At 38.8% G+C, this 26692-nt stretch overlaps 1 protein-coding gene, 1 long non-coding RNA gene and 1 other non-coding gene across 5 annotated transcripts in view; 1 reads left to right on the top strand and 2 right to left on the bottom strand.

The window, feature by feature from the left end:
- RNF125 (ring finger protein 125) overlaps positions 1–15809 on the top strand; it is a 32219-nt gene extending 16410 nt beyond the window's left edge. Inside the window, exons 3-6 of one of the 2 annotated variants that reach the window (XM_064481523.1) lie at positions 987–1081; positions 3645–3732; positions 9257–9364; positions 11805–15809. In XM_064481523.1, coding sequence (XP_064337593.1) covers positions 987–1081; positions 3645–3732; positions 9257–9364; positions 11805–11891 — 378 coding nt within the window. In that variant the 3' untranslated portion in view covers positions 11892–15809. Of the gene's footprint in view, positions 1–986; positions 1082–3644; positions 3736–9256; positions 9365–11804 lie in introns of both variants that reach the window. The other variant, XM_010977279.3, reaches the window with a different exon arrangement.
- Positions 1–26568, bottom strand: part of LOC105086722 (uncharacterized) — a 39751-nt gene extending 13183 nt beyond the window's left edge. The window contains exons 1-3 of one of the 2 annotated variants that reach the window (XR_836948.3): positions 26485–26568; positions 22793–23179; positions 22343–22572 (exon numbers count right to left, since the gene is read on the bottom strand). This is a non-coding gene — a long non-coding RNA (uncharacterized LOC105086722). Of the gene's footprint in view, positions 1–22342; positions 22573–22792; positions 23180–26484 lie in introns of those variants that run through there. The other variant, XR_010378661.1, reaches the window with a different exon arrangement.
- Positions 19056–19162, bottom strand: LOC116148840 (U6 spliceosomal RNA). Its single transcript, XR_004132438.1, has one exon. It is a non-coding gene; the product is annotated as a U6 spliceosomal RNA (small nuclear RNA).
- Positions 26569–26692: the final 124 nt, after the last annotated feature.

The raw sequence follows: 26692 nt of genomic DNA, 5'->3' as shown, positions 1-26692 counted from the left end.
CAGCTGCCTAGATCTTGGTCCTAGTTTTTACATCTTTCTAGATGGATATGTATAAAGCAAGGGTTTGTTCTTACTTTTGCATTTGCTTTTATTTTTGTCTTTCGTGAAGTAATTATAACTGCTCATCTTGATGTGGTAGATGGTTGAGGTTCAGCATCCGTAGCTTGGGCAGAAAGAAGCAGGGTGTGTCGGCCACCTTGCCACAGCTGTACCGCTTCCTTTAGCACCAGATCTTATCAGAGTTTCTAATGATACATTTAGTAGAACATGTGTTATTTAGCAACAGACCCCTCATGGTTAGGATCCCTGGATGTATATCTGGAAGAACAAGGGCTCTTTATTCTTCTGCCTTCATAAAAATGGACTGCGAGAGCTGTCTTTTATGTTTGCTCTTAATGGGGCCATTAAGTATACTGTGTATTGTGAATTCATGTAATATGACTGGACGTGTTATAGAGCCATGGGATTTATATCTTTCCCTGAAGCACAGGGTTTCTTTTTACTTACTCTGGACATCTCTAAAATCCATCTATGTATTCTTTTTATCTCTCTTTGTTTTTCTTTCTGTCTCTTCTTTTACTTCTTTTTTTTCCCCTTCCTTTTGCTCTTTTTTTCCTCTCCCCTTTTTCTTTCTTATGTCCTTCTTTCCATCACCGATTTAGGTAATGGCACCCCAAAAAGGTAAATTTGATTTAATATGCATCTTTCCACTTTAAAAAACATACACTTCTAGGAGAACCAAATTCAAGAACTCAACTTTTGAGTCTTCTAAGTATTTAAAAAAATGTTTTTAAATAGTGTTATTCATGATAATGCCTTAAATTTGTTGTGTTATTATCATGAATGTGTCCTTTTAATCAACTGACTTTACACTATGACCTTATTTGAAATAAGGAAAGCAATAAAGCTGGGTCACAAAAGACTTCATTGCCTTTTAAGTGAGCCCCTTTTCAACAGTGAGCTTATTTTCATTTGCTTTTACGTAGGTTTGCCTCAGTGAAATGAGGGCACACATAAGAACATGTCAGAAGTACATAGATAAGTATGGACCGCTCCAAGAACTTGGGGAGACAACAACAAGGTTTGTTTCAGTACCATACAGTTTAATGCTAAATTTGATATGCCTGTAAGGAATTTAATGGGCTGGAAAGTTTAACATTTTCATCGTGAAAATATGTAGGTAGTTATGTTTAGGCTTCTAACCATAATACCTGTTATTCATAATCAATTGTTAACAGCAATAATTATGAAAGAATTTTGCTCTCTCTGCTTCAAAAACTTTGTATTGCGAGAACTAACCAAACACTGGAGACATTGGGGAAACTTCCTCAGATGAACTTCTATGAAGGAGGAGACAAAAATAGAAAGCAGAACTGTTGGATTTCTGCTAGGCTCTTGCTTTGTGACTAACAGATCCTTGAAGTGGATCACGGTTAAGATGTTATTTGTCTTTACTTTGCCATCACCACAGTTCCCCAGCTTCTTCCGTCCCATTTTGCTGGTTTCTCTTTAGAAGGTAGGAAGTGACATGTCAGTACATGTTCTAACAAGAAAGATCAGAAGGCAGAGTATAGCTCAGTGGTAGAACCCATGCTTAGCACACATGAGGTCCTGGGTTCAATCCCCAGTACCTCCATTAAAAAAAAAAAAAAAAAGAAAGAAAGAAACCTAACTATCCCCCATCCCCACCCTCCAAAAGAAAAAGAAAAAAAGAACAGGCCAGGACCAGGCATTCTGAATCTTATACCTGCTTGCTGGGTCATCATCCTACATGGGGCTGGAGGAAGAGGGTGGGGTAGGGCTAGTAGGTATAGTAGAGAATATTGATCACTAACGATTTTTTTTTCTTTAAAAAAAAGGAACAAATCAGGGTCATAACTATTCTGATGGGCAGAGTAATTACGAAGGTTGTCATCTGCCTCTGCTAAAGAAATTAAGAATTGATTTGTGTTCTCCTGCATAAGGATGATGGCTTGAAACCGTTAATTTTGAGGGGGGTTAATTATGTTTATTTGTTTGTTTGTTTGATTTATTTAAATGGCGGTACTGGGGATTGAACCCAGGACCTCATGCATGCTAAGCACCCACTCTACTGCTGAGCTGTACCTCTCCTCGAAACCATTAAATTTTCTTACGAACTCAGCTGTCCAACAGAGGTGTTCGGTATGAATGTAATTTCTTTTTTTTCTCTTGAAGATAAATTTTAGTTCTGCTTATTTTAAGGAAGTATACGGCTCAAAATATAGCTTAAATTTCCTAACCCGAAAGTCAAAATGACCACCCCCTTCCTCTGGTTTTACTGGAGATTACTTTGCAAATGTACCTTTTATTATAGAATTAGATTTATACCATTCTGTTATAAATTGTAAATGAGTGTCTTAACTCTAAGCAGAGTATGAATTCTGTTAGATTGGCCACCAGAACCAATAGGAAAGAAGGATAACAAATGAGTAGAGAACGTGTGAAGGTTTGATTGTAAGGTTGATAGGCTTTATGAAAATTTTAAAATATACAAAAGCTAGTTTAAATACAAATTTTTCCTGCTGGTTAGAATTAAATAATAACGAATTAAAATAATAGAAAATGAGAAGGATTGTTGATTAATCAGTCTTACAGGATAGATTAATAGTTGCATTGAAGATAGAAATCTTTGCTTTATAGAAGAACTTATTACATAATTCAGATTTTAAAAAATCCTTACATAGGGAGCTTGTCCAGAATACAAGTCCTGGAGAACAGGAATCTCTGTCTATAATGGAAAATGAGAAGAATATTCCAAGCCTTTATATTGTCCCTAAGAATTTAAGGCAGCTCTGTGCGGTGGAAATATAATGCAGAACACATATGTAATTTTAAGTTCTGTAGTAGCCATACTCAAAAACTAAAAAGAAAGAAGTGAAATTAAATTTTAATATATTTTCTTTAACCGAATGTAGCCAAAATACTATCCTTTGAACATGTAATCAACATATAAATTATTGAGATATTTCACTATATATATATAGCCTTTAAAATGCAGTGTGTATTTTGTACTTCCAGCATATCTCAATTTGGACTAGCCTCGTTTCAAGTGCTTAGTAGACACACACGGCTAGTGGCTATTCCACTGGATCGCACAGATGCAAGGGACAGATACTCCTAGGTGTGCATAAGGACTTAGCAAGGCAGTTGCAGGCCACTTTTCATTCTTCACTGGCTGCTAATACTGTGAGTTGACCCCTGTAGTTATATATGCTGGTGTCATTAGATATGCTGGTTGGAGAACAAGTAGCACCCAATTCTGAATTAGGGAAGGCAGGAAGTTCAAGGGACAGGAAAAGTAACGCAGGTGTGGCTGGGTGGTGTGATCCTGTTTCTAGTGAATGGAAGTTCAGATGGTACTTCTATTCCAAAGACAATAAAGTGCTGCAAGTAAACTGTGACTGTATCTCCATCCTGTCCCCGTGAGGTTACATATTTATACTCCTCATGAGAAAAAACTGAGGCACCAAGATTATCATCAGGATAGGAAAAAGAATATCAAGTCGAGAAGAATGAGGACTAGAAACTAGATCCACCTGCATTCTGTTTATTACCTCTAGTTCAGTGACTACTAATTATCGACAGCAATTTCAGTAATATTTTGTTTTCTACACATTTCCCAGGTGTGTATGTCCATTTTGTCAGTGGGAATTGGATGAAGAGAGCCTGCTGGATCATTGTATTACTCATCACAGATCAGAAAGGAGAACCGTGGTGAGGATTTGTGTTACTATGCATTTCTGCAATGCTTAAACTCAGTATACACTAGAAAATCCATTTAGTGGGCTTCTATTTATAGATATATCATAACAAATAATTTATGTCAAGGTTATGGTGATTCTATGTTAACAAGATATGAAAGTGTTGAGTTGAAACTGATGAATTACCAATGTGAAAATCACTCTTCCGTTTATGAAATTAGACAACATTCTCTCTTACAGATAATCGTAAGCATAATCAACTAAGTAGATCCAAAATGCATAGTTAAGCGGGGAGGGTGTAGCTCAGTGGTAGAGTGCTTGCATAGCTCTACCTGGGGTCAATCCCTAGTACTTCCATTAAAAAATAAAACCAAACAAAAAAACAGCATAAAACCTTTCTGCAAAATGCACAGTTAAGATCTAACTTTAAGATGCTAACTGTGGTCACATCCTCAGTTAAACACATTTTTTGATAATGCAAATAAGGTTATGATGAGAATACACTAGAAATGAAAAGTAGAAGTCATTCATCTTTTTTAATTAATCTGTTGTTTTATTTCATGGTTTGAATTTTCATCCACATTAAACACACATATTGCTTAGCATTTCCTAGATCCATTATGAATGCTACCTTTTTTCTTTTCAACTTGGCATTTTAGTTCTACTGTGCCGTGTGACTTACAATTTTCATTTTTGTGTAGTTGATGAGTGGTGTATCATTGTTAACTTAGCCATTTTACTGTTTTCGAACATGGATTATTGCCGATTTGGGGGATTTGAATTGACATTCTTGTACGTTTAAACTTTTTCTTCTATAGGATTTTTTTCCTAAGAGGAAGTTCCTTAGATCGATATTTCTGGGACTGAGAGTGCCAATTTTCATTAACTCCTGAAATGCATTCTGGAAAGTTTGAGTTGACTTGTATTTGTGTCGGCAGTTCAGAAGTAAATCACTTTCACCTTAACTTGACCATGATTGGGTACATTTATTTTACAATTACCTAGGCCTAGAGGGGAGGGGACAGCTCAGTGGTAGAGCACATGCTTAACATGCACAAGGTCCTGGGTTCAACCCGTCGTACCTCCGTTAAAATAAATAAACCTAATTACCTCCTCCCCCCCCCCCAAATTACCGAAGCCTAACAGATGTAGAATGATGCCTTGAAGATTATTTTGAATTTTATTTTAGTTGTATGTTATATGTGTGTACATGTGTGTATGTATATATGTGTGTGTGGGCTTTATATGTATGAGTTTTGGGGGGTTTTTTATTTGAGTTTTAAGGGGTTGTTTTTCATAAAAATCTTTTAGAAAGTGGATGAGATTGAAATGTAAGTAATCTTTAAGCAGATAGAGCAAGCAGCCTTAAGAAGATAGAGGATTGATAGATAGTCCTCACAATCCAGTGAGATAGATATAATTATTGTCCCCATTTTGCAGACGAGAAATGGAGGCTCAGAGAAGTAAGTCTTACAGCTGGTCAGTAAGCAGACCTATCATTTGAACCTAATAGTCTAGCTGCAGGGCATAAACATCTGTGCTCTACCAGCAAGTTAAGGAGAAAAGCCCCAGAGTGCCGGCAAAAGTATTTGTTACTCAACCTGATGGCCCAGAGGTTTGGTTCTTGGAATGGCTAGATGGGAGCTTGGTATGTCTGGGAGAAGCAGGGGAGATTGTCAAGGGCTTTTCCTGCTCAGGGTGCTCTGGGGGAGGAACTGGACTCAGGTGTTTTATGACAGGTACCTGGAGAACTAGAGGAAGTTTGAAGAAAGCATTAGGATGGCATAATAATGACTACCATTTACTGAGCTCTTTGCCGTCTCCTAGCAACCCTAGGAAGGATGATAAAGGAGGTGTTAGTGACACAGCCTGAGCCCTGACCAGTAGTGCCCGGGGTGCTGCTCTGGCTGGAGGAACTCTGGGCACTCTGGACCATGGGCTGCATCATAGCAGCAATCCAGGGCTTTGGTACTGTGTACCTACTCCTGCAGAAATCCAGTCCACGTGCTGCTCAGGTTGCCATCAGACTGAAGGTGGCCCTTGGATGCTGAGTCTTCAAGGATTTAGAGGTCATAGAAGTCATTAAAGAGCCGGCATAAGGACAGAAATAAGCCAGGAATAGTGAGATCAGATTGCCCGTGGAATTTGCTTTGGAGGAGATATGCTTTGAAAACCCCATGAACCTCTTTGAATCTGTTTCATTGTTTATAAAATGGGGGTGATGATACTGATGATGCCTTTTTCACAGGGTGGCAGTAAATGAGTCAGGTGGTGACGGTGTGTTACTACCACTTCCGGAACTATATAAAATCAAGACTAAAGATTTCTCAGAAGAAGCCATGTACTCTCACAGTTGAGGAACCCAAGCTGGGAGGGGTGGGGGCAATGAAGTGTTAAAATTTTACTGTAAGACCAGGATGCTGTCATGGCCTTGAGGCAGGAGAGAAGCAGATTGTTCAGAAAAGCCACAGTTCTGTGATACACTAGAGCTGTCTGAAGGTGTCACTGGGACAGAAGACCTTCAGGTTTCCTGTGTTAGTGTTTGCCTAAGTGTAGAAGCTGAAGACACACGTCACTGAAGAATCTAGTGCCGCTGGAAGTCAGGGTAAACACTGTGGTCATGAAAAGGTTGGGGGTAGTACTGTAACAGGGCTGGGGTTCATGTGTTTACAGATCCCCAGTGAGGACACGTGGGCGAAAACAGCCTGCGGGGAGATCTTGGAGGAGGGCTGATTCTGGATTGGTGTGGAAGTTAACAAGGAATTTTTGCTTCAAAGGACTGCGCTGGGTTTGTCTGCAGATAAGATCAGTGACATCATCTGACTAACAACGTGTAAGAAATTTCTTGGCAGTTAGAGATTTGGGCAAATGATTCTGCCTTCCAGATATAATTAGATAATTCAGAGATCAAACCGCAAGCGACTAATCTTTTCTTTCTGAGTTGCTCAAGCCTGGGGTAGTAGGTTAAGAACATCAAGACATTTTGATTTTTCTCATATGCAGCCTTAAGAAGTCAACAGTTCATCGACTATACTTCAATAAAAAATAAAAATTAAAAAGAAGACACCAGCTCCTTTTTGTCACACAGTAATTCTGCCATGTTTTATTTTTTGAAAAATGGTATCTATGGAATATTGAACTCAAAAGAGGCAAATGACACAAACAGCATGCTTCAGATTGAGTTATGAGTCCACTTTTGAGAGAAATTCAGTATTTTATCTTGTCAAGGGAAGATGTTTCAGCAAGAGCCACACTTTCTGGCTCTTCTCTCTGCCCAGTGTTTTCTTTCACTGATTACCTCTTATTTATCTTGTAGAGCTCAGTTTAAATCTTCCTTTCTCAGTTCCCTGACATGCAAATTAATTTCAGCTCTTGCTTTTCTCCCCTCTTTTTTTCTCAGTTATCAGGATTCATCAATTGTGTATGTAGTTTGTGTCTGTCTCTCTGTCCAAATTATTATGAAGCCATGGAACTTAATTTCTTTGTTCACCACTGCATGCCCAGCCCTTGGCAGAGAACCTAGCACAGAGTAGGACATAGTGCCTTTTCATATGTTGAATGTAGCCCTTGCTGTGCTGCATTGGAAGTATCTGCTTGAGTGATAAGAATAGTGGCCAAGGACTGAGCTTCAAAATGTTAAATGACGTGTTATTCTAAATCTACCAAGAGCCCTGCAAAACAGATAATTCACCTTTTACAGGTGAAGATTAATGAATTGCCAAGGTTAAGTTAGTGAGAGGCTGGGATAAAACTGAAAACTATTTTCCAGCCACTGGGAACACATGGGTTAACAAGACACATGTAGTTTCTTCCTGCAGGGAGCCCCAGTTACTCAAAGACAGGGATCAAATAGTAGTAAATACATGGCATTTGTTTGTTTTGGTTTTTTGGTGGGAGAGGTAATTAGGTTTATGTATTTATATATTTATTTCATTGGATGTACTGGGGATTGAATCCAGGAGAAAAAATAGAATTTTTAAAAAAAACATACGTTAAGATATAATAAAGCAGTATACGTAAAAAGAGTCATTTATATTAGCCATTTGAGAAATGCAAATTAGAACCATGATAAGATGCCACTACACGCCTATCAGAATGAATAAAATAAAAAATGCTGACAGTACCAAACGCTGGCAAGAATGTGGATAATTTACACATTGCTTGTGGGAATGTAAAATGATACAGCCATTCTGGAAAAGTTTGGAAAAAGAATATGAAAACAAACGTATCTGTACATATGCATGACTGGGACATTATGCTGTACACCAGAAATTCACACATTGTAACTGACTATACTTCAATTAAAAAAAAGAAAATAGTTTGGCAGATTTTTTACAAAGTTAACCATAATACTAACCATATGACCCAGCAATCACACTCCTGGAAAGTTATCCTAAAGAAATGAAAACATGTTTATGCAGAACAAACTCTACACAAATGTTCATTGCAGCTGTATTTGTAACAGCCCAAAACAACAAATGACCTTCAGAGGTAAGTGGATGAACTGTGGTACACCCATGCCACGCGACACTACTCAGCAATGAAAAGGACAGCACTCTTGACAACAACAATGTGGATGAATCCCAAGGTCATTATGCTCAGTGGAAAAAGCCAATCTGAAAAATTCTCTAGCCAGTGGTTGCCAGGGTTCAGAAGGGAAGATTTAAAGGTTAGCACAAGGGAGTTCTTTGCAGTGAGAGAACAGTTCTGTATCTTGATTGTGCTGATGGTTATATGAATTTATACAAGTTATGAAATTTCATAGGACTACACCCCCCCACCCCCCCCAGAAAATGAGTTCACGTGAAAACTGGTGAAATCTAAGTCAGGTGTTCTCTAGTGAATTGCCAACTTCCTGGTTTCGATAATGTACCATAGTTACATAAGAAGTTACCATTTGGGGAAGCTGGGTGATGGCGACATGGCACTTCTCTGGTATTCTTTTTGCAATTCTTTGTGAGTTATACATGTTTCAAAATGGGAAAGTTTTCTTAGAGACCCATTAATGGCTATTAAATTAGGAAAATATGTGTAAATACTAATGCTTGATGCTGGTGTGTTACAATCTATTTTACTGGTGGCAATATTAAATTATAGAGCAAGATATATTATGGACCATAAATGTTCATAACTTTGATCTTTGAATCCATTTATGGTCATTTATCCTAAGAAAATAATCCCCCCAAAGTAAACAATATGGATAATGTAATGTGTAATAACAAAATATCCACATACCAAGAAAAACGTGTTTCAAGAGGCAGGTAACCAATTGAGTTATGGTCCATCTACTGACTCTAATCTTGTTTAAATAATAAATTGATAAATATGAAAAAATAGCTATGCTCTTAAAAAATGCATATGAAGAAATAAATGCAGTTTTTTTATGTTGCTTTAATATTTATGCAATTCTAAAATGTAATACCAAGGTATGGCTAATAGATTCATAAAATTAAAATTCACTTTGTTGAATGGTTATTTAATTTTCTAATTCTACTACTAATGATTATTTAAAACTCTTTCTTGTTTATTTCTAGTTCTGTCCACTTTGCCGTTTAATACCTAATGAGAATCCAAGCGGCTTCAATGGCAGCTTAATAAGACATTTGCAAGTCAGTCACACTCTGTTTTACGACGATTTCATAGTAAGTATATTTTCTTACTTTTACATTATATTTTTATGCTGTGTTAAGCTTACCTTTCTTAATCCACGCAAATAAGATTACAGAGGAAACATATATGTATAGCTGAAATGTTAAGTATTAGCATTAAGTAGGAAACTGTAAAAACATGGTGTTTTATAAATTGACTATTAATGGTAATCTGCCTTAGACAAAATTATTTTCTTTGTAATGTAATTAGCCATTTGTATAAAGACCCAGCTTTTACTTTCAAATTATTTTAATTTCTACTCTAGTGCCTCCCTATATATAGTTAAATTTTTATGAGGTTAAAATCTTATATAGCTGAGAAGAAATCATACCAGTAATGAAATGGCTCAGAGAATTTGCGTTCCTTTTATAATACGTTGGATGACTAATGACAGATACCACATCATCAGTGTAGTGAGGCACATGGGCTCCATTTTTCATTTAAATTCTATAAAACTCATGTTTATTGGACTTTTTAAAACTTAAAAAAATTTTAAACAGATATAAAAGTAGACAGAATAATATGATGAACACCTGTATACCCATCAGGGGGTACCCATCAATAACTTCGAATTCATGGCCAATCTCATTATGTTAAGAATTTTTTTAAGATGAAAGAAAAGTCTGATATGGTATATGATATGAGTCGTTCTAATACTTATGACTGTGTTTCCCATTATCAGAAATGATAGTAACAAGCAAAAGATTAACACAGCCTGTTCTACTTTGGTCCTTGCATTGCCATTGCCGCGTGAGAGGAATATGTTGTCCCCTGAGTCCCTCTCAGCGAACGGGTATTGCCTGTTATGGAGGGAAAATCACTCATATCCGTGTTCCAAAATAGTACATTCGATTGTTACTTTTATCTCAGTATGTGAAATGTTAAGGGTTAAATTTGAATTTGCATATAATTTTGACTGTTTTCTTCTTATGCAATTTCAAAATGGAATTTAATAACTGTTGAGGATTGTCATTTGACAATCTTCCACATGCATTCTGATCTGCCCACCCAGATTACCCAGATTCAACACAAGGAACTTGGGTTCTGACCTGGGTTTCAGTAGGAGCTCTGTGACCTTGGGCATGGTGTTTAACTTTGGAGCTTCTGTTTGATCATTTGTTAAGTGATGAGAGCATGAACAGCTTCCAAAAGCTTGCACTAGGAATAAATGAGATAACCCACGTAGAGAGCTGTGCATCTGGAGATGGGGAGAGAGTAAATGGGAGTATCAGGACCACAGGAAGAATTGAACAGATGGCACTACAGAGGCTTCATATGCTCTAGTCTGTTTCTCAGATAATCTCTTTTCTGGCCACTGAAGCCCACAAGCCCCCAGCAGAGCCTCATTCTGGTCTACGTGTTCTCATTTCTTGTAACGCCTAGAGGTTCCTCTCTAGCTTGCCTCCATAAGATGTTCTAAAAGCCAGGTTGATTCCATATCTGTTCTGGCTCTTCATCTCCATTCATTCTTCTCAAGATCTTTCAGAATATGATCCAGGATTGGTCAGGAAGAAGCCACTTGGATGGGAATACTTTCCACCCACTCAAAACCATATTATCGGATGTGGAAGGGAGGTTGAAATAGTGTTGTTTTGATTTTTTTGTTTCCTAAACTACCAAGTACCATGCTAGGCACATTATGCAAATTATCTCATTTTATTCCTTGCAGCAGCTTCTGTGAAGTGAGCACTATATCATTATCCTTACTTAGCTATGAAATAGCTGATGCTCAAAGGTTAGTAAGTTGCCTCAGAACAAACCTTGTATTGAGTCCAAATCTGGTGCTTTATGTCTTTCATTTGGATTTTATTTATTGGCTTTTATGTTTTAGAATGGACTTCCAATAATTTATTTTGTTTTTTTAGTTTATTGGCAAAGAAGAGATGAATTGCAGAGGATGGAGTTCTTAATAGTTTTTGTTTTATTTATAGAATGTGCTGACCTAAAGTTCTGAATTCCGTTTTGACTGTAGCAAGGCAAGGAGAAAGAGAGTTTTGTTTTCGACATTTTTTTTTTTTCAGAACCAGATATTCAGTAGTACTGCTGGGACTGGTGAACCCTACGGGAATATCTTAACTTTACTCCATATTACATGTTTATGTGGAGCACAGCACTCTGACCAGGATTTGTAATGTTGGCTAAAAACTACTAGTTAGATCAGACAAAAACCTTAAAATTCCAGATCAAGACTATTTCACTGGGACAATAACTAGTTAATTGATAGGCAATAAAATGAAATAGAAAGCAAAAGTCCTGGGTTCTGTGAGTTTTTGTGGGAACTTGGACAGGTCACTAAATGCAGGGCATGACTTTGCAAAATGAGGCATTCCTCTAACTCTCATGCCCCCAGTATCTGAAAATGGTCATCTCTGACTATGTTTCTTTCTTTTTTTTTTCTGACTGTATGTTTCTAATTATTTTTCTTTATTGTAGGATTTTAATATAATTGAGGAAGCTCTTATCCAAAGGGTCTTAGACCGGTCACTTCTGGAATATGTGAATCACTCGAACACCACATAGTTTTATTAAAAGGAAAAGGAAAGAGACCATACAATTGCACCATTTTCTAAGATGCTGCTTGAAGAATTGGAGGAAAACCCAGTGCTTGTTGGGCAAAAAAGGTGTACAACACAGTTGTATGTTTGTCCATATTTATCGTTATATTGCATTGTAAAACTGCTTTCATTTTGATGGTTTAGGTCCGTTTTACATTCTTGAGTTTCTTAGACACTTAACGGCATCAAGTACCCTCCGTCAGCTATTAATATATGGAAGAGAAACAGATGGCTGAGTATGTGGGTGAAGGATCTTTATTTGCAAATCGGATGACACTGTGTGTTATGCTACATAGGCTAATCTCATGGTTGGGCAAGATAATGAATTGTTGTTGTATGTGAAAAGACTGATGGTGAAACAGAGTGTGGTCATTCAAGGGAATATGAAATCTGTCCCAATGCTCTTGTTCTAATCTCTGATGGAATAACATGAATAACCTTGTATGGGAGTAGGGAAAGAAGATTTTGGAAGTTAAAGACATCCATTTAACCAAGTTGTATAACATCATACTGTAACAAAATAAATTTCATGATAGGAATGTATACTTAATTCTTTGACTTTTTTAACTATGCACACAAGAATTTAATATTATATTTTCAAATATTTGTAGCTTATTATTTAGAAATATTCTATAATACAGGCAATTTCTTAAGAACCATCAGCTGATATTTACAGTACAAGTATTCACATCCATAATTTTTAGTGGAGAATCCTAAGGGCTTTGATTTTTTTTTAAATTTTAACCTTTAGAAAAACTATAAATACTGAAAACCAAATAGAAAATGTGTAGCTTATTACATTATTATAAGGAAACACTCTTTTAGAACTCTGCCAGCCACCTTGGATGTCCTCTGTGTGTCCTGTCACAGTTAACAACCCTCTTCCCCAACTCCACAGAAGTAACCACTACGTTGACTTCAATAGTACTCACTTCCTTGTGTTTCTTTATTATTTTATCACCCAAGTGTGTATCTCTACACACTAGATTTTAGCATCATCCATTTAAAATTATTTTATTAGATATATCTCTTACATCTCTTTTTAACTTACAGGTTTCCCCCTTCTTTCTTTTCCTTAAAATTAATCTGGTCTCACTCCCTGTATTTTGTTAATTGCATACTCATGGCACAATTCAGCATGTTCCTCTGTCCTTGATATTGACACATGGGTCCAGAGCTTTGCTCAGACTCAGGTCCAGCCTTTGGCCAGACCATAGGTCATGGTGTATTCTTTCATCAGAGGGCACAGAGCATGTCTGGTTCCCTCTTTTTGTGAGGTCAGCTGAAATCGATACTCAGTGCCTTTGAGATCCATTGATTTGTTGTAGGTTGGAGAATATGCTATCATTTCTTTTTCTTTTATAAGTTGGAACATTTTTATAAAGAGGTGTTTCCCCGCATCTACTATTTGGTTAACCAGTGGTAAAGTTCACATAGGAAAGGGGAAATAAACATTTGAATTTTCCCCTTTACTTACCAACTTTCAAGGTAATAAACTTGTTTTTTATCATCTTCTATAGATCACTTTTTTTAAGTGTTGTGAATGCATGGATTCAAACTTTTTGATAGGCTTTAATCCATTTTAAATATTACCTTATTAAAGTTAAAACTGTCCTATCTTTGGTCACTGGGAACCTCATTAAGTCGGCTTTGAGTTCTTTTGACAAGGACTATTAAAGTCTAGCTGTCTTTAATAGCTTCCTTGTGGTCTCATACGACAAGATATTTTTTCCACTTTCAACCTGTAATGTTTCCTGTCCCAGACCTGGAATCTGCCATTTCTTTAAGAAGCCTGGTTACTTTCAGTGAGAAACAGTGCTTCAAAACCATAATTGGGGCTGTTAAGTTCACAGACTAGATCGGTCATTGTTTCTAGGAGAGAGCTAAGTAAGAATCTTTTTTTTTTTTAAGGTAAAAACTTAATGAGTTTATTTTGATAGTCTAAATCAAATTGAGTATTACAGGATTTTTACCTCATCCCTACTATTACAGTTGTACCTTCTATTTTTCTACATGAGAATCCTGGTTTTCAGGGAAACAGGGCATGGCAGAATTAGAATATCCCACAATTATTCTTTTCCTTTATCTACTTTACACATGCAACAGTCTCAGAATAATAATATTAATAAACCACCACCACTATGATAACTGGAACAATTAAAATTTTTTTCATTTGTTCTCCCCAATCTTCTCTTATTTTTTTGAAGTTGTGCTTTATCAACATTTTCAGAACATATTAGTAAAACATACAGTACTCTCTCCCTTTTATCCCCCATTTAGCCTTAGTTCTCCAAGTAACTGTATATTCACTGCTTGCCACCACTCCTTATTTGATGGCTCTGTTTTTTGTATCTGGCTCTTTAATGACAAATTCAGGATATAGAATAACAGTCCCATCTTGAAAGCAAGCAAAGAAGCTATGAAGACTATTGATTTCAACTCTCGGGGATAAAAGGTTATTTGGCTGTAGTTAACTTTTTAACTATAATCTTTTGTAAACTTCTTTGTTCCTTACACATAAATGTAGTCATAATCTTGTTCCCCCAAATCTTCTATAATAAATTATTCATTACTTCTTAAAAGCCTTGCTTATTGTTCTGCCATCCCCTGCAAGGTGATTAGAAAAACGTGATTAGTGAAGTTGGATGGAATCCAGAGGGCTGTATTTCCTCCCTTTTAGATGTTGGTTTCAGGCTTGCTTTTCACGGCTGCCAACAAGTAACAGCAGATTTTTAGTCTCACGACCTGTCTTCCTGCAATTTGGTTGGACCATCCAATAAAGCAAAACCTACTGGGGAGCAGGGCATAGCTCAGTGGTAAAGCGTGTGCTTAGCATGCACCAGGTCCTGGGTTCAAGCCTCTGTGCCTCCGTTAAAAAAGTACAAAAGAAAAGAAATCTATTGGACAACAAGGGCAAAAGGAGAGAAGCTTTTCAGAGGTAATTGTTAGATTGAAAATCTAGTCCCTTAAGAATAAAAGAACATGTTTCTTAGCACTAGTGCTATCCAGAAAACAAACTTTTGTAAATTCAGAGCAATACAGAAGGCATCTTTAAAATCTGTAAAACTTGAAAAAAAAACTTCAAAAACTGTATTTTAAGTGAAGGTTTAAGTCACCTGCTACTATTAACCTCAGGGCAGCAATTCTCCAGCCCATCCCTGGATTCCCTTTATGATAATTTCGCCCCCTAGAGGACAAATTAGGTGCTGGCACCTGAATCATTTTGCCTTTTGAATTGAGTTCTAAAATAGTGAAGTGCAACTACTACTCATTATTTCACTGTGCCTTTAACCTTTTATAGAAAGGAATTTATAATTCATTGTTTTCAAAAAATGAAAATCACTATTTGAAGCTGTGGACTACTAACAAAAAAATTTCGCTCATTTTCTTTATAGCGCCAACTGCCACTTTTTCAAGGCCTTATGAGGGGAAAACTGATTCACGTGTTATTCTTTAAAAGCTAAATACTTCTAATCCTACAAAAACCCACGGAGATTTTTTTCTTTTACGTATTTTTTTTCACCTAACTTTCTAAAATGTAGGTTGAAAAATTGGATTGTGAATTTACAGTAAAGATAGTTCTGGGTCAGATCTCCTAAAAGATTCGGCTCTAATAATGTTGCTTATTACTTTTACTGGGTGCTAAGTGTCTTTTGTTTTGAAGTGGGCTTACTCCAGTCATTAAATATTTAACATGTAATTACTACCTTCCAGCATTGAAGTTTTTTGAAAAGTCACTAAAAGATTCATCCTTTTATTATTCAACTGCAAAAAATAAATCTGTATAATGATCAGAAGTTAAAATGTACAATTCTTTTCCTTCTGTAAATATGTATTATTGTGAGAAATAAAGAATGGCAGGACCATTGCTTTCATTAAAATATCTACTGTGTCTGTTCTTAAATATGGATCTTGATAATTTTTTACATTAAATGTATTACTTTTTATGCTCTTAAACCTAATATACTTTTTAAGTTGTCATCATCCAGCAATATCTATCATGAAAAATTTACCTTCATTTAGGCCAGCAGTTCTCAATCGGGGACAGTTCTGCCACCCAGAGGACATTTGACATAGTCACAATGTCATAACTGAGATATGGTATGGCCCAGGGATGTGGGTCAAGGCAAGGGATGCAACTCAACATTCTACAGTGAACAGAACAGCCCCTCACAACAAAGAATTAATGCTGCCCAAATGTCAGCAGTGATGAGGTTTAGAAACCCCGACTTACACCAAGGTAATGGTGAGCACCATGGAGTTACTATTGGTTCTGCTTCCCAGGGGCTCCACTGAAATGTAAAAGGCAAAATGAAGATGAATTTTGTACATCTTACTCTCTGCTAAATACGTATTAAGTTTTGGGTGGCTCTTGCTGTCATGGGTACTCCAGTTCAGAATATGCTCGAACATATGGAAGTGTTTTGGATTTTTCACAAGAAGAGGCACAGGCCAGAGCACAGGTGTTATTGGCATGACCTCTGATGACTGCTGAGTGACATCCTAAAAAATAGCAGGAACCCAGGATGGCTTGAGAAGACTTGGGTTATAGTTATTGAAGTAAATAAGGTAAAACATTAAAGAGAGACACCGATGTCTAAGATCCTTGAGGCTAAGAAATATTTAAGTTTTTATCTTTCGTCTGGAGAATCATCTGGTATTTTAATCCTGCAGGCTTCAGAGAAGGTTGCTTAGGGCTAATCATTGCCCCAAAGCAGCCATTTAAAAGACCCAATGAGGGTGAAACACAGCGAAAGACTAGTCAAGACAGATGAGGGACAGCAGTACATTATATATTAGAGTTGCTGAGTTTAACTTGCTCCAGATTATACAGTGTAGTAATTTGCTACAGAGTTAACCCAGGCAACTGAGTAAAATCGGCTGGCCCAGGTAATCAGATAAAATGAGGAAAATGTTCAGTACTTATATCCACTATATATTTTTTAGTTTTATTGAAGTATGGTTGATTTACAATATTGTGTTAGTTTTAGGTGTATAGCAAAGTGATTCAGTTATACACATATATATTCTTTTTCAGGTTCTTTTCCATCAGAGTTTTTATTACAAGATACTGAATATAATTCCCTGTGCTACATAGTAAATCCTTTTTTTTGTTGTTGATCTGTTTCATATATAATAGTGTTATCTGTGAATCCCATACTCTCAATTTATCTCTCCCCCAATATCCACTATATTTTGATATGCTTCTAAGCGTATTTCACTTTGTCCTTTTGATGCATTCTTAATAATGTATGCCAAGAAGGTCAAAGTCTTATATATAAAATCATACTATCCTTTCATAGTATTTCAAGGGTGTGTTCTCCAGAAATTTCAACCTTGAGGCACTGTAGTATTAAAACTACCTTAAAGAGAGAAACAATAACTTTCTAATAAGAATTTTTTTTTCATAAAGTAGTCCAACTCTTAGAAACAGAAAATAGAATGGTAGTTGTCAGGGAATAGAGGAAGGGGGAAAGAGAAGTTGTCCAAGGCATACAGACTTTCAGTTTTGCAAGATGAAAAAGTTCTGGAGACCTGCTGCATACGGTACACGTAGTTAACACTACTGAATTGTACAGTTAAAAATGGTTAAAATGGTAAATTTTGTATTATATATTTTGTACCACAATAAACAAACAAACAAAATTAGTATGTGGGCATACAAAATAACCTGGTGTATATATAGTTTTATGCCACCCAGTTTGGGAAATTATAATTGTTGGTGAAATTTAGGTAACAAGTATCCTGTCACTGGTGAAACCCTTCAGGTTTCAAAAATAAAGTATTTAAATATAGAGACTGAACAAAGCTCTTCCCTGTTGCTATTTTTTCCTCTCACAGGTCTCTCTCCAGACATCTGATGAAATTTAAAACACACAGCTTTGCTTACTGGTTTTTGTCCCCATTTGCAGTGGTTGTACATTCTCTCAGACATTTATTGATTTGAGTCGCCAGTCTGAGTCAGTACCACTTAATTGTAAGATTCCTGATGGAACTCTTAGGAAGGGAAGGCAGTTCTTGTTTTTGTAATGAGTACTATTACTGTTGTTGTTGTTGTTGTTTTTCACACTGAATATCTTGAGCTCAAATAATTTAGTGTTTGGGGACCACAAGGAGGGGAGAGTTTGCCTGACACTAAAGTCAACGCAAGGAAAGCAGACCCAAGAGAAAGTGAGAAACTAAATTCTTATCTTTTGAGCCTCTGGTTTCAAACAAGCATTATCTCAGCTTCCCCACCAGAATGATGGGAGCTAGAGAATTCTATTTGTTCCTGAAGCCATTTTAATTTGGATTTCCATCACTTGCAACCAAAAGAAATTTGACGAATACGCGCTCCATGCATTATCTCTGCATCCTTAAAATTTGTTTCCCCCCTTACCTCGTTCAACCTGGGTTCTGCAATTTTCAATGTAAGAGTCCTAAGTGATATAAAAATCAGCACCCAAAGTGGAATTCTTACTTTAGATCATAAGAGACAGTGTAGAACTAGCTGAGCTGTGGCTAGGCTGGGGTCATGGGGCAGTAAAGATTCCTCCGTTGCAGGATTAGAAACTTAAGTTTTTGTGTACAGATGTAAAACTGCTGGCATATGGCCATGGAGGGTGAAACTTTAGAGGACTTAGTAGCAAAATGTCAATAATGGGTTAGTATCAGTATGCCAGTTATGAATCCATTAATTTTCAGCTTCAAACTGAATCCTTTTTTTGCCCGCGGCATGAAAATGAATCTGGGCCTTCCAAATATCTCTCCTTTGCCAGTTGACAAAAGAAGTTTTGTCAATAGGGGGCACTTGAGACACCTTGCGGGAGGAAAGGAGCTCTGTTTCCAAGTTCTGGTGCGCACACGTCCAGTAGCTCACAGGGCCAGCAGCACCCAGACACAGAAGCTTCCTCCAACATCCCCCTGGATGCCTCCCATGAGACACTTCTGTGTGAAAAATAGCTTCCCCTGGTACCCTAGAGGACAGACTTCTAGCAAGTTCCAACAGCATGGCACCACAGTAACTTCTCTGCTATCCAGTGAGCCACAGCAGGGCCCTCTCCAGCAAGACCTGGATCTCAGCCCTAGAGGTGGTGGAGGCAGCGTCCTTCTTTGGGTATTCTATCTCAATCTCATATTTTTTTTTCTTTTAAATATGGACTGCATCATGAATTTGAGTATCATCCTCGCACAGGGGCCATGCTCATCTTCTCTGTATCATTCTGATTTTGGTACAGGTGCTGCCGATGTAAGTACTCAAACCTATATTCCACAGAGTTCCCTTTACTTCCTAGATCAACCCCTAGTAGAGAGTTACAAATTCCTTATATTAAACTTTTTCTGTTCAAATCTCTCTCCAGATTAGATCCAGACTGACAAATCAGATAATGTTACATTTTCCTGTTTACCTTCAATAGAGTACAAAAGAAACTTGGATGCTCCCTAAGATGTTCCTGGATGTGAACAGGAGAAAAAGAAGGGTTGGGAAGTGAGAATGCTGAGGCCTAAATCAAGAAAGTAATCAGAGAGGCAGGACCATAGCTTAGTGGTCGACTGTGTGCTTAGCATGCATGAGGTTCTGAGTTCAATCCCCAGTACCACCATTAAAAAAAAAAAAAGTACGTAAACAAACCTAATTATTTTACCCTCACCAAAAAAAAAAAAAAAAACCTTTAAAAAATTAAATAAATTAATTATTTTTTTAAAAAAAGAAAGTAATCATTTGCTGGACTAAAGTGAAGAAGTCGAGTTCCCTGATTCACTTCCCTTTCTGTGTATAAGATTAAAATGTTGACTGAGAAAGTGTGAGATCTTGGCAACTGGGGAGGAATTAATGGAGGATGTGGGGTACCATGACTCCCTGAGCCACCCCACGAAGCCTCACGCTGGCTCCCCTGCTGAAGAACAGGATGACAGTGCCATGGCAAGTATACTGGACCAGAGTTCAGTTTGGGGCAGAGTGATATTCTAGAAGATAGAGAAGAAGAGGTCTCTGACAGCCCAGCCAGTTTCTCCCTTCACACTGTCCTGAGAGACAGTTTGTCAAACAGGGTGCACTGGGTATGTGTTCTCCCCAGACACTGCTCACGAGTATAGACCAGCCTTATCTCTTCAATTTAGCAGCCCTGGCAAAGTTTTTGCTGTTTACTTTTAGAAAGTTTCCCTAAAATGAAACTGACAGACAGGTGACTAAAGTTTTATCAGAACCATAGCACCAGCAAAAACCCAACCTGTGTGACAGGCCTGGGAGTCACTGGAATCAATGTGGCAGGATGTCCTAATTCCTCAAGAGTCTCAGGAAGAGTCTCATTTTTGTACCTTAATACCTCCAACAAAAAGTGAATTGCACATGAGATACACCCCTCCCTTCTCCTTAGACAGGGCAGTCTACTCTGATGTCCTCTGAGGTGTTCCCCTGGCAATAGCAATGATCCCAGCGGGCAGTATCAGAAAGGCAGATTCGTTGATAATGGAATTCTCACCACTGTCAAGTCAACCAAATGATGCCCACGAGACTCAGTGGTTTTCTGCTCTGCTTCATTAACTCTGTCCAACAGCAGACAGTACATACATATCCTATGGTTTCTTCTCCTTTCTCCACGTTCTAAATGGAAGTTCTTATTGTTGTTGTATTTGTTCCACTTTGCGGTACGTAAGAGGTGGTTGATAGGAATTACACTTATGGTTTAGTCTAAGACTGCAGGATCATGAGATATTAAAACTGGACCACATAAGACTCAACTAAAGGAAGAAGTAGGAGCTACTGGACTGGAAAAATAGTAGTCATGACATTGCCTCTAGAAACATGGCTAGAGGGGGCTTTAGATTGTTTCCCTTTGAGACATAATATGCATATGTATTGAGGGGATAATGGCTGGAATAACTAACTTCATGAACAGGAAGAAGAGTGTTTATGTGCTGGAGGGTTCTCTAAAAATTAGGCTTTGTTTGCTTTTAAAAACTTCCGCCTACACTGTTACACTAGAACTCATCTTGTAATAGTTGCCTTTGTCCTGGCCTTGAGCCCAGGACACAACAAGGTCCAGAAGATGTCTATACACGTGTGAAGTCAATGCAAGAAAAAAAGGAAAAAGGAAAAAGGAGGAGGAAGTGAGAAGGGGCGAGGGGAAAGGACGGGAAGAGGGATCTGTTACCCTCAAATTCAAATCTTTCTCTCAAAAGTGAATAAAAGAACATCAAAAAAAAGATGGAATGCGAGTTGATTGGTTGAAATCTACTGCCATTTCTGGTCTAGCCCATGGCTCTGCCTCTGAGGACAGCAAAGCTTATGCAGTGAAACAACTGTAGCTGCGTTCAGAACGTCTGTTTCACTATTGGTTTGCTCTCTTCTGGTTGGCATTCTCTGCCTGGGGAAGGAAGGAGACGGCTGCCCCATCTCTCTTGATAACATCCCTTCCAAGTGAATGCACTTAATGGAGACTGACTGGAATATAGGGGTCTCAGTTGCACGTTCTTAAAAGTGTGACAGTCACAAGTTGGGACTATACACACCTTTATGTGAATCAGTTGTAACATGAAGGCTGTATTCCACTAGATAAAACAGGACCAATGGGCTACTAACAGGAATATTATTTAAAATATAGCTCTATAATAGTACATAAAAATACTGCTGATATGACATTAAATGTCATGTAAGTAGCATGAAAATGCATATGTATAATGACTTTTATGAAGCTGAAATTTGTCCCAACCTGGGGTGGACTAAAAAAGGGTAAATTCTTTTATTTTCTATACTTAATTAGATCTCACTTTTGAGTTTCCGTTTTGTGCTAATTTGCGGAGGTGTGAGGAGAGAATTTAAACTTGGCAATGGAAAGTAACTCAACTCCTACTCTTCTGGGAAGAGAACTCCTTTTGCAGTGTTTCTTTCTCCTCTGCTTTCCCCTCATCCTTCTGAAGTGTTGATTCAGTTAGGAAAATGGGTCAGTGTCCAATCAGGAAAGAAAGCTCTCATAAGTAGCTCAAAAGAGGATGTTAAACGTGGCAAACTAATGACAAAGATGTCAGAATTAATTTGCTACACGGAGTGGCTCACGGAACTTGGGAAACCAGTTTACGCACTAGATTACTGGTTTATTATCAAAGGATAGAACTCAGGAATAGCCAGATGAAGAGATGTGTACATCAAGAACGGGGCAAATGGTGTGGAGTGTCCATGCTCTCTAAGTATGCCACTATCCTCAATCTCCATGTGGTCACCAAGCGGGAAGCTCTAAAACCTATCCTTTGGGGTTTTTAGAGGCTTCTTTGCATAGGCATCATTGATTAAATCATCAGCTGTTGGTGACTGGACACAATCTTCACCACCCACCTCCAACCCTCGGCCCCCTGGAAGGAGGTCTGGGAGTGGTACTGAAAGTTCCAAGCCTTTAATTACACTGTTGGTTTGCCTGGGGACCAGGCTCCACCCTCTGGGGCTTTCCAAAAGTCACTTTATTAACATAACAAAAGACACCTTTACTGCTCTCTTATCAATTAGGAAATTCCAAGATTTTTAGGAGGTCTGCGCCCCAAACTGGGTCAAAGACCAAATATATATTTCTTATGATAAATTACAAAGGGAGAAATATCTTGGCTTCTTCCTTCCTTTCTCTTTCCAGTGTCTCGTCAGTGCCTCCCATTGGCTGAATATAGCCAGAAGTCAGCTGGCAAGGGAAAATGGGAAACAGTTTGCAGGGTCAGCTCCAGCAACACAGAACAGAACAGGGGACCACTGGGGGAAATGGATCTGACAGGCATTAAGCAAATGCCTAGCTCAGATACTTGAGTTACAAATAACAAAAAAGCCAACTGAGAATGGCTTAAGGTTTAACAGATAGGAGGTAAGGTAGTTGCAGAATTGATTAGATTAATCGAATGGCTCACCTATATAAAGGACCTAGTTCCTTCCATTTTCAGCTCTGACCTCTTCAGCACATTGGCTTATCCTCCCGCTCCTTCTTTTCATGATTCCACGATGGTTGCAGAGTTCCAGGCAGCCCAGATAGATCAGAGAACATCCTGCAGCAGCACGGAGTTTTTTATTCCTATTTGGTTTTTTTCGATCAGCAAAGAAAAGCACTTGGTGAAGCCCCTCAGAAGAATTCTTGTCACATTTCTTTGATCTTAATTGAGTCACAAGCCTGGGTCTAAGCCACTGGCAAGAGGCAATGGCCCATCCATATTGGCTCATTTCCATCATGGTTTTTCCGCTTCAGTCAAGACTGTGGGTTGCCTCCCAAAAGACACGGTTCGGAGAAAAAGAGGAGATACCTAAACAAAAATCATTTGTTAGAGTGGCGGATGGAAGTGGGGTTTGTGAATGCCTGTTGATAGGAACATGGTGTCTATTATGGTTTTCCTTTCACATTTTGTTCACTTGGACTCCTTCCTGCTCAGCCTGAGGCATCCATCTGCCTGCGTGTATGCATGTGTTGTGGTGAGGTGGGGAAAAGAAGAAATCAGTATTAATTCAACAGGAATGTTGCTTTTTTTTTTTTTTTTGAGAGCATTTCCAAAACAGGCTTAAACAATTAAACTACATGCCTTCAGTGAATAGGTTATTTATGTGCATGGTCAGGAGTAATACCGAAAATATTTAACAGCTGAAATCAAATGGCACTGGCCAGCCAGGACAGACGATGGATGTCAACACTGCACATGGTACCAATTTAAAGAGATACCAAAGGGTATACAGGGAAACCAAACACGAGCCTGTCTCCCATTCCATCTCCCAGCTTCCCTGTCCACTTCCTCAAAGGCAAGCTCTTTTACCAGCCAAGCAGGCTTTTAAGGTTCTGTAGTGAGACAAAGCCAGGCTTTGTCAAGAAAGAAATTAATTTTCTAAATTCATTTCTCTCCCCTTTTTGAATATCAATTCCTGGCCTAGCGGACTTGACTGAAGAGTTTTGCATATGGGAGCGCCCAGTCTGCCCTAAAAGGTGAGGGCAAAGGTCCATTTTTTCCTGGCCAAGGGACTGTGGTTGGTAAAGAGAGACAGAGTATAAGAAAGGTGTGTTAGGCAGGTTGAGAGGAGTGCCCAGGGCTCAGGGGCTGAAAGCACCGCTGCCTCTGAATTTGGGCTGTGTAGAACCAACTTAGGGGTCAGCACTTCACGCAAATTCAGTGACATGGAATGTTTAGAAGGAATGGGTCTTCCAGAGTTACAGAGGGGAGGGCCCCAAGGGATGCCATGGACACTAGTTATGCTGAGAGAATGAGAAGCCTGCCATGTTGAGGGTCAAGGAATTGGAAGATGATTGTAGCAGAGATTCACATGGTTCACGGTATTGGTGAGACTGAGTCAACCAGGGCACACCACAGGACCTTCACCCAGCTGAGAGGCCAGAGAAGCCCTCACCAGCAGGTACCAGAAGCAGAATGTCCAGGACTCACTGCATCTCAGAGAGCAGCCAAAATGATCCTTTCGGCAGAAAAGTTCATCAAGAATTCAAAGGAGATCTTGCAGATCTCTGGACCAAAGATTCCCCAGTGGTATCTCAAGTTCATACCAGCTATCCCCGACCTCCTTCTTATCTTCTCCAATATCATTTTGAGGGGAATCAACTGAGATGGAATATTAAGAGACTTTAAATCTAAACTTAAATGTTTAAATTATTGCAACAGACTAAGTTTGTCAAACTGGACTAACATTTAGAGTTTTCACCCAACTGCCCCAAGGCTGAGGACGTCTTATTTACTCAGCTGAATGTATTTTAAGTAAATCTGTGACATTGCCATAAAAATATCAAGTAGTTTTTCACATGAAATGCTGCCAAGACAGAAGACTGTGTCTTTTGGCATTTAAGGTTTATTTTTCTAAGCTTAGCTCTCAGAGGGTAACTGCATTTTCCTTACACCCACATTTTTGATGGATTTCCACATATGGCCAACTATATGCTTACATGTATGCCAAGTAACTTCCTAGAGTATGTGAGGAAGTAATACAAACATGTTTGGATTAGGGTATGAGTAAGGCTGCCATTACAGAGAAAAAAATGAAGCAAATAAAATTAAAGTCACAAAATTAATTTTCTGGTTAAGGATTCTCACTAAGTAAAGGGAAAGATTCTATTGAGTAGAAAATATGCTTTACTTCCTCAAGTGGTAAAAGTAAGTAAAATACGATTGGGAATATATTATCAAAGATGTGAAACTTGGAATCCAAGAAGTATTTTACAAGAGAATTTGAAAAGCACCTGAACTATTGCTATTAGGTACCCTTCCCATCAAGTGCTCTTCCTCCTCCCAAGAATTCTGAAGCTAAAATTAGCATTTCTGCTCTGCTTCTACTGTTTTTGCTAAGGGAGGAAATGGGACAAAAATACAAAATGTACTTTGGTGGAGGGAATTCGCTGCTCACTGGGAAAATAACTTGGTATTATTCTAGGAATTGTCATTTTAAGAAGGAATTGTCGTTTCCTCCATAAAGTTTTCTAAGTCCATACAAATCCAATCATTCTACTTCCTATCCTGACGATAGTCACCACTAAAGAAAAATTTAATACTTTGGCAGACACCATTTTTTGTCCCTTCATTTTGTTAGACACCCAAGAGTGTAAATGAATTTAGAACTCAAAGTTCATGATACATGCATGACATCTAACCTAGTGTCGCGGACAATATGGACAATAAGTGATGGAATTGAATTAACTAGGCCCTTCAGTGGCTTCTATTTATGAATCTTTTAGTCCATAGTGGAAAGCTTTAACAAAGCATGGTAATGAAACCTTTTTTTCTTTTCTGAAGTGAACGGAGAATGCTTTATCATGTTCCATATTTCTCTGGCTCCTTTCAGGTGGTTGTGATCTCAACTTACAGATTTATCAATTGTGTGGACATAACTGAGAATTAAGGGCCCATTGAAAAAAAAAGTTTAAATTGGTGAATAATGTTGGTGAAACGCCTAGATCCATGCTTCTATCTCATTTTTCTTCAAAGCCGTCAAACAACAAAGCAAAGGTATTGGTGGAAAAACGCATCTGTGACTGTAACTCGTCAGTCACACTGTGTTAAGGGCGAAAGCTGAAACCCTCTCAAGGAGCTTATTTTTAATTTCTCCTCTCTAAAGGATTAAAATCCCGTAACAGTACTTGGTTTATAACACATCTTGACATGGTCAAAACATACTGACAAGGGCAAACAGTAGGGACCAAATTTTTAACGTTAGTGCCATTTTCTGAAGAAAAGTTCCTGAAAAACCCAATATATTTGATAGAAGTAGGAATTCCTGCAGTAGGGATGCTGTGGGTGTACAGGTGGGCACCCAGCTGTTTATGTCACAACCTGGGACAGGTGCCACGCGCCGGTTGCTACGGAGGCCGCCCTCCCCCACTCCTCGGCCCTGCGCTCGCAGCCCCTTACGTTCGGTGACCGGCCGCGCCGGCTGCACGCAGCGCGATGCCACGGGAGAGCTGCTGGAGGGGGCGGTGGGATCCCGGAGCACCATGAGCCTCGGGCCCGGCCCGGTTTCGGGCCGATGAGCACTGCGCACTCCCACCGCCACCCCCCTCCCGGCCTCGGCTGCGAAGGCAGCAGCGGAAGACCAGAAGCCTGAGGGCGGCGCCGGGCTTCTCTACCTGCGTTCACCGGGGAAGCTGCTTCACCAACCGCGAGGCTCCGGGGCTCCTAAGTGAGCGCCTACGCAGTCGGAGTACAGGGGCGGGGCAGGGCGGGGCAGGGCGGGGCGCCCAGCCCCTGAGAAGAGTAGGCTGCCGCGGGGCGCAAAACGGCTGCGCGGGGGTGGGGGTGGGGTGGGGGTGGCGGGGGTGGGGGAAGGAACGGAAA

The sequence above is a fragment of the Camelus dromedarius genome, chromosome 32 (genome assembly GCF_036321535.1).
Source record: "Camelus dromedarius isolate mCamDro1 chromosome 32, mCamDro1.pat, whole genome shotgun sequence".
NCBI classification, from domain to species: Eukaryota; Metazoa; Chordata; class Mammalia; order Artiodactyla; family Camelidae; genus Camelus; species Camelus dromedarius.
This window is presented reverse-complemented; position numbering and strand designations above follow the sequence as displayed.